Raw genomic sequence first — 8,310 nt, 5'->3', positions numbered from 1 at the left:
CGTGCCACCTACCTGCTGCGCACCGAACAGGTAACGATATCGATTCTATTGGGTATCGAATCAATGGTGCGAAAATAATAGAAGGTATTGATACCTGTTGCTGGAAGCCCGATTTGTTACCTGCCTCGGCGTTCGCTTTCATGCACTGCCAACCGATTCGACCACTTCCCGCGATCGAACAGCCTGTTCGTGTAAACATTCCGTTTCCCTTTTCGTATTTTTTTTATGAAACGAATCGTGGTCAAACGGTCTCGAAAATTTTATTTCCCGTTCGAACGAACCGGTGAAAAACGTACAAAACGGCGAATTGTGTCTCGATCGTTTCGCTAACCGAGTTCACGAATATTTTCGTTTAACGATATACGATCGAGAGTTGATCGTGAGCGCGATTAAATAACCATAAGTGGAAACGAAAGATGTATCGTCGACCGAGGCTCCATCCGATCCATCGTGATCGAAATAAAGCAACTTGAAATTGAGAAATAATTGAACACTCATCGTGTTATGCAACCTATTGCGATCGAAATAGAGAAACTCGAGATTGGAAAACAATTTTACAATCACCGTGTCATTCACTTGTTTATTTACGAAGTTGAATTATTATTATATTGTATTATTCGTAATAGTTGTATAATATACAGATACACTCGTAGATGACATTTTGGAAAATAATAATAAAGTAGAACAATGTTTACCTTGGTTGGCTCCATACAGGGATGCACGAATTATTTGTCCATTTATTGTGCTCAAAATGATTGCCTCTTTCATGTACAAAAATTCAGATCACTATGAAATAGTGTTTATAAAGTGCTCGTAAAAATCCTCCATAAACTAATAAGCGTTATTCAGAAATTATCGAAAAAAATTTTGATCAATTTCATTTTACCTCCCAGCTAGCATCTAATTATTATAACGGGTAAAATAATCGTATCGAATTTTATTTGCAACTTTCGAAAAAATATTACGTTTAAGGGTGAAGTAACCGTCTTTGCATATTTTTAGCATCAAAGTATCGAGCCAGTTGAAGTAAAAATATTTTTTATTTTGCATTACGTGGTTCTCAGTTTCTCTGAGGTATTTGCCAAACAAGATTCGCCGATATATTTACGCGCCCTCAAACACTTTCCGCCTTCAGCCACATTGTTAAAAGTACGAGCTATAAGCGGGCATAAAATGAAGTTTTAATGGCGTCGCGTTCGATTCTGCCCGACCGTCCCCCTTCGTCTTATTTTGTTTCCTTTTTTTTTTCGGGGGTCGATAATCGCCATCGTCACGTTTTATTCCGCGCCAGCAGCGGTGGTGGTTCGGGTTTACGAAGGATTTTCGGGGTAAGCGGTGTAAAATCGCTTCGTCGACTATCTACGGCTTCCTTTCCGACGACGGCGACGACGACGAGAGTTAATTACGCCGTAATTAACGTGTAAGGTAATCCAGGACTTATGTTCCGTTCGAACAAGAGAGTGGAATCGCAATTAGTGCGTAGCCTTGTAAGATCTATCGCTTTCAAGTAGTAGTTCCGAAGGGAATCGTGTTCCAGGGGTTGATCCAACTTTACCGCGAAGAAGCAACGATTTTTCTAAATTTTTACCCAGTGCTCGAAATATAGATCGTATAATTTAATTTCGAAGAGTACGATACTCGGTTTACGAAGAATTCCGAGTCCGAAGTATAAATAAATTTACGTACCGTTTAAAAGCAATTGGAGGATGGCTACTTTGAAAATTGTTCGTGATAAAAAATGAAAAGATTTTCAAGTAAATTTAAAGCTTGTAAGTATACAGTATTTTTATCGTTCTCGTTATAAAGTTCATTTATTTAAATATCATATTTGGTTTGATACTCGTATCCAAAGTCTTGTAATTATTTTGCGTTATTAGTAAACATTTAGGTTCAATGTGTTCGAAGTATATCGTGATGAAATAGAAATAGTACTCGAGTAGTATAAAATAATATCGCGAAGTGAATTTTTTATTTTCGATTCGAAATGTGAAAGGAATTATTTGCGAAAACTAAGTGAAATACCCGAATCGATCCAAAATATATTTTCGATATTATTCTCAAATTTGGTAATCGATAAAAAATGACGAGAAATAAATTTAAGAGTATACACTTGAAATTAATCGTGCAATAGAAATCAGATTCGAAGTGAACTACGGGAGGCTGTCTCTTTTATTCGTAACAAAATAAAAATTCTAACAAAAAGTGTTAGATAACTAGTTCAATTTCTTCACGAATGACATTATCTACGGTACAGGCAACCTTGACGTGTTTCAACCACCCTTTGACAGATAGCGTGCGATCTTTTTCTCCCATACTGTCAAGGTAGGGATCGCTTTTACCCACGATAGTGTACGCGGCCGTAGGATCCTGTTTTATCCCGACAGTGATTCTCAAAGCTACGGCCCTTCGATAATTTCCACGTTTGAAGGTATCTCACGTATCGGACGCGACGAATCGTCTCGCTTCTAAACGATTTATGCGCGCGATAAAACAGTCACTTTCTCGCCGAAATTACTAGAATTGCTCGTATAAATTCAAATTTCGCATCTTACCGGGCTAATTGCTTTCGTCTATCTTTCGTCCAATGAAATTCAACGCATTTAAACGACTCTTAATACGTAATTACACCTTGCGGAGGTACGGTTGTAATTGGAAGGAATACTCGACGTTACACTCGGCATACTTATTACCGCTAAATTACTTATTCCGATTCTTTCGAACATTTAAGATTCTTGCACGAACGATATAACCGCGTGTAGATTTCAACGCCTCCGATTCCGTTTATGAATATTATCTCGCGCCATTATACATCGTCGCTTTGTCAGTTTTTGGAGAAATTGCAATTAACCGAATATAATATATTCGTCGATTGTCAACCATATTTTATGGCTGGATTTCGAATGTATTGGGTTGTTGTACACGATTTTTGTAGAGTGTATAAACATTTTATTAAATTATATATTCTCCATTTTGGAAAACAAAATGACTTTCCCAACAACCCAATATTTTTATCGAAAACGAAATCTCCATTCCAATTTCGTTATTTTTGATCTTCGAGACTTGACCATTCTGCATTTCATTGAAATCACCACACATGAAAATTTCTTACAACCGTATACGAAGATTACTCGAGCTCAACGTACTTACGGAGTGAATGAAAATTTCGGCTCTCCAGTTCGTCGAATTATGTCCAAGGTGTTGATAGCTGGTTATTTTACCCCATTGGTGTTTCAGGAACGAAATCGAACGAGGATTCGCGTCCCGAGCAAGGTACGTGCAAGAGGAAGCCGGTTTTTGCGACGAGGATGTATTCTCTGCTGTAAAAACAGTTATTATTTTTCCGACGATTGTTCGAGCAGGCAGATGTATACTGAAAGGCCGTTCCTCTCTCTTTTACTCCCTTCGTCGTTCTCGTTCTCTCGTGTTCGACGAAATTTGCATACGCGGGAACGAATCGCAGGATCCGGAAGGACGTCAGGTAGCGATGCCGTCACAGTAACGCGCATCGGTGTGCGTACGGTGAAAATGAAGTGGCCCAGGGCATTAATAACTGTACAAAAGGGCCTTAAGACCGGGGTGGGAAACGTGGACCACGATGCATAAATTAAATCGAAACGAGTTCCGCGAGACAACAGACCCCGGAAGGGTCGAACGCCGTCATTCTCCGCTCGCCCAGAACGTTTCTCGTCGGTTGCTATTTTCACCGACCTTTGCGAGAAATCGTCGAGGTATCGTTGTTATTATTAACGCACCGCTCTAAACAACTAGGGGAACAATTTTCGAAACAATTCACCAGCAGAAATGACGGTATCGGTGCGGTACTTTGCCGAATATTTAACACGAGCAACACGAAGCCTTTGAAATGTAGATTATCGAACGATTTCCTTACGGTTGTCCATTTTTCAGATTTTTATTGAACGCGTTGCTGGTTGAGATAAGTAATCGTTTACTTGTGTATATTTTCTTTCTTTATTTTAGTTTACGTAAGTGTAAATGAGAAATGCATAGGGTAATACAAATTTAAAAAATTTTCAATACAAATTACCGATGAAACAGTTGCTATCTAAGGATTGTAAAAAGAGTACAATAATAAGAATTTACAGTATTGTGTACACGATTTAACCGAAGGATTGGAATTTTCACCGAAGTGACATAAGTGTAGCTAATTTCACATGAAATTCATTTTTTTTTCAAATATTATTGCCGTAAGAATTTTAACGCGTGAAAAAAAAACACATTGAATAAAATAATGTAAAAGTAGAATACGATTGAAGGCTGCTCTCGAAAGCGGGTAAACCGTATTAATTTCTCGTCGAATCGCATTTTCACGAACGTATCGTTTTCGAATCGATTACGAGAACTATCCGCGCCAACGAGTCCACGTTTCCGTCGCAGATATTAATTACGATCTAATTTAATTACGTTTGGTATCCGTGACAATATTTAACCCAGTCGCGTTTAGACGACGTTGATGAGGTTCGTGTCGAGTCGTAACGACTTTTGGGCGGCGGATTAAGCGCGATGATCAGCATTGATAAAGACACAAATCCCCGAGGAAAAGACAAGGGCGGCGGAGGGAGGAGTACTCGAAGGAAAGAGGGAAACGTGTCCACCGGTGCTGAAGAATGCGAGGACATTACGATGCTCTCGTTTTTCGATCCCCTTCGTTCGTCTTGAACGAGACAGAGACACTACCGATTCCCAATAATCCTTGTAAATTGCCACGATCGCTCCTCATCAAGTTTATTGAATTAATGCCCGCTATTCTCGACGATGTTGCAGTTTTCGAACGAGAATTTCGTCACGATTTAAAAAAAAAAATTTAACTGGAAGAAATTAGACGCGAAGGTATCGGTTCGAACAATGGCGTCGAGTCAATTGACATTGTGCGGTGTGTTTCGTGTTATAAATATAGTAAAGAATATCTTACAAAGTGGAAACGTAAAATGGAATGAAAAATAGCTGAAAGTGGTATATATGTACGAATACTTATCACGTGTACATTTTGACCAGTTTCTGAATGTTTCTTAATATTTTCGTAACAGGTTTGTTTTTTGAATGAAAATTATTTTGTACACTTTTGCAAGTATGTATGCATTCTTCTGTCTGTGAAAATTTTGTTTAATAAATGAAATTGTACAATGTTTTTCTTATAATTAAGAACGAATACTTCTTACATCGATTGTAATTGTATGTGTGTTGCTGGGAATACTTTGTTGGGCAACACCTTGGAATGAAGTTTTCTCGGATTAGTTAGCCACGCACTGGTATTCTTTTTACGAGGAAAGTCTTTTTTACGGTCGAAAAGAATTATAATCGCGTCGTCAACTTTGAAACTTTCTCGTTGATTTTCTAGTTCGTTCTGCGATTTTAAATTATCAAACACTGGGCCAATCGTTTCATCTAATTGTTCAGTATTTGTAATTTCTACGATTAATTCAACAGAGTCAGATCAGGAGAGTTATTTTTTCATTACGACCGTATCAAGCTTGATAATGTTCGTTCAAACGCTCTGTCGTCTGACAACCTAACTGTGACGGTGCACCAACTTGTATTAACACTAGAACTACATACATAAAATCATACCTCGTATGTCTTAGAAAAACTGACAGTAGAAGAAAAAGAGAAATATATAAAATTGAAGAAATCATGTCTTTGGAAAGTATACTATAATACGGAGTTCAAAATAAATTTCTTTCCAAAAATAGTTTCAAAGCGGACACTTTGACTGGATGATAAATACAATGTTAAACTTCTCATTCCGATAGATACATCTGATAATTCGAGTATCCTCCAAAAAGCTAAGTTTCGTCTAAAAAAAGAAAAATATTTTTATCTTCCAATTACACCATTCCGTATATCGAGAAGATGCAACAACGGGAAAAAACGAGGCGGGAATTAACGAGAAAGTTTCAGAGTCGACGACACGATTACAATTCCTCCTCCGACACAATACCCAAGAAAAATAACAACATGAAAGACGGCGTGGTTCCCACGCGAAAAGAACGCCAGTGCATGGCCGGCTAATATACCAGAGGAAGGTAATCCCTTGGTCGCTAACAGAGAGCTTGCAACAAGCAACCGGGCTGGTTGGTACGCGAAACGATAAAAATCCTTTCGTAGAGCGCTAACTGGCGTTCTTTCCGCGCGAAATCCGTTTTTCTCGCGGAACGAACGCCACGGTGCCCGCTCCGGGGCTATTGTCTCTCGTTTCTTTCGAGAAACCGTGATCCTGCGTAGCAGTGGGCCAATTATTCGCGTCGGATTTCGGGACCGTGAAGAAAAAGGGCAGTGGTTGTTTCTTTTTTTTTTTGCCGCGTTAAACAAAGCCATCAGATGCCATCGGATCTTCGAGCTGTCGCTGTAACTCATCTTGCAACTGGGTACCCCGGTTGCCTCTACCGCCCCAGACAGTTTTGTTCCTTTCTGTCGGGCGGAAAGCAATTGTTTCGACCTGGCAGTCTGCAAGAGAGAAAGAATAAAGTACCAAGAGCGGTCGGAAGGGGGTGGGGATAGGTTGGGGTGGATGGTGGGGTGGTCGGGGGACAGAAATTATAAATGCGCGACTGCCAGCGACACCCCATTACTCGGTCGGGGCCCTCTTCTTTTCGGCGCCATTGCATCGAAAATGCTCGCACGGCTGAAAACAAAAGACGCGGAATACTACCGCGGCTCTCCCTTTCGAGAGTTGTTTTTTCGCTCGTATTAATGCGGTACGCGGCGCAGATACACGGTTAAAATATTAAAACGCGGCCAGAATTTTCGAGCGAAACGCGCCCGGTGAATTTTTCCTATTTTTCTTTTTTTTTTTTTTGTGTTTTGCCCCACGGAGCTCTCGTCGCTTTTGCAAACAGCAAGCCCAAGAAAATCCAAGAGATAGAGAGAGAGAGGGGGAACTGGATACCCTGATGGAATACGAAATAAATCGATCGATCTGGACAATTTTCGTTTGGAAAATAAATAATATAATTTACAAATGAACGAACAGTGGCCAAGGAAATCTCAGAGAGAGAAGAGTGTGCACCCAGATGGAGTACGAGTGACCGAATACGAAATCGATCGATTTGCATCATTTTTGTTTAAAATGTTTGTTCGTTATGCGAGAAAAATAAATAATATTCAAGTTTACGAATGATCGAAAATAACAATAGAGAATCTTGTTTAGCTTGGGTGTATTCCTTGGGTCTTTCTCGACCCTGTCACTGTGATACATTCCACTCGAGGCTCTTGTATTTTCTTCATCCTCTCGTTGTTTACAAACTCGAGGTTCGTACATTCAGGACATTTTTTAATCAAAGACTTCGCGTGTATAGTTAAACGAAAAAACGCTTCAGGGTTAATTAAGAAATCAGAACCACCCTACTGTAATCCATGTGTTCTTATACGAATCGTGAAAACACTACTAAATACTACTAAATCCAAACACACCTCTAACTGTGAATCGTACGTGCAAGAAACACGATAAATAACCTCTAGAAAATAAACGTGATCTTAAAACTATAATACATCCATATAACCTCGTTGCTAATGACCTTGTAGTCGATATAAGACTCACGCACGAACAAGAAGAAGAATAGCGAGCCCTCGTGAGTTAGAGCTACCGTAAAACTTTCGTCTACACAATTTTGTGCGAAGGCAGGGAAGAGACTGAAATTTTATGGATTCGCATACATCAATATTAATGTGGAATCGATATGGACATAGAACTTTCCACGATTACGTAGCCTGGTTAACAGGGTGAATACAGTGACCGTTAAAAATAAATTTGGTAAATTGGTGTCCTACCTTCGAACAATTGCAATTCTTGTAACGTTTACGTACACGTGTTGTACATTTTCCACGAGTTCTATTTTCTCTCGGATAGTACCTAAGTACCCTAACACATTGTAAACTCGTTTGTCCCACTACATTTCGTTCAATACCTGCCGTATAGCGGAGCTAACGCGATAAGGTCAGGAGACACGACCGTTCCCTTTTCTTCTCGTCTTCTTTTTTTCCATTCACTTCAACCTCGTAAATCCGCGTCCATGTTGGCCTGGGGTTGAGCGCGCACTCCGACGCGCATCGATCCGAGGCGTCGCGACGCCTGCCTCTCTTTTTGGATCCTCGGTATGTGTATCCCTTCGAACCTACCGACGAATGCCATCTCCGCCTCCCTTTTTCGCTATGTGTATTGAAAGACGTTGCAAATACACACGGGAGATCTTAATAATCCCCGTGCAAACGTAATGTCGCGAAAGTTGGGCCGGTGCGCGATCGAAACTTAAAAAGTACAGTGTTTATCGAGAATCTTGTCGTTACGAGATTCGA

At 39.9% G+C, this 8,310-nt stretch overlaps 1 protein-coding gene across 1 annotated transcript; it reads right to left on the bottom strand.

Annotated features, from left to right (window-relative positions):
• Positions 1–5,123: 5,123 nt before the first annotated feature.
• On the bottom strand, positions 5,124–8,035 carry LOC143148514 (uncharacterized). Its single transcript, XM_076314912.1, has 2 exons — positions 7,923–8,035; positions 5,124–6,462 (listed from the first exon to the last, which is right to left on the bottom strand). The coding sequence occupies exon 2, from the start codon at positions 6,370–6,372 to the stop codon at positions 5,899–5,901; it is 474 nt and encodes a 157-aa protein (XP_076171027.1). The 5' UTR covers positions 6,373–6,462; positions 7,923–8,035; the 3' UTR covers positions 5,124–5,898.
• Positions 8,036–8,310: the final 275 nt, after the last annotated feature.

Source organism: Ptiloglossa arizonensis, chromosome 6 (genome assembly GCF_051014685.1).
Source record: "Ptiloglossa arizonensis isolate GNS036 chromosome 6, iyPtiAriz1_principal, whole genome shotgun sequence".
Taxonomy (NCBI): domain Eukaryota; kingdom Metazoa; phylum Arthropoda; class Insecta; order Hymenoptera; family Colletidae; genus Ptiloglossa; species Ptiloglossa arizonensis.
This window is presented reverse-complemented; position numbering and strand designations above follow the sequence as displayed.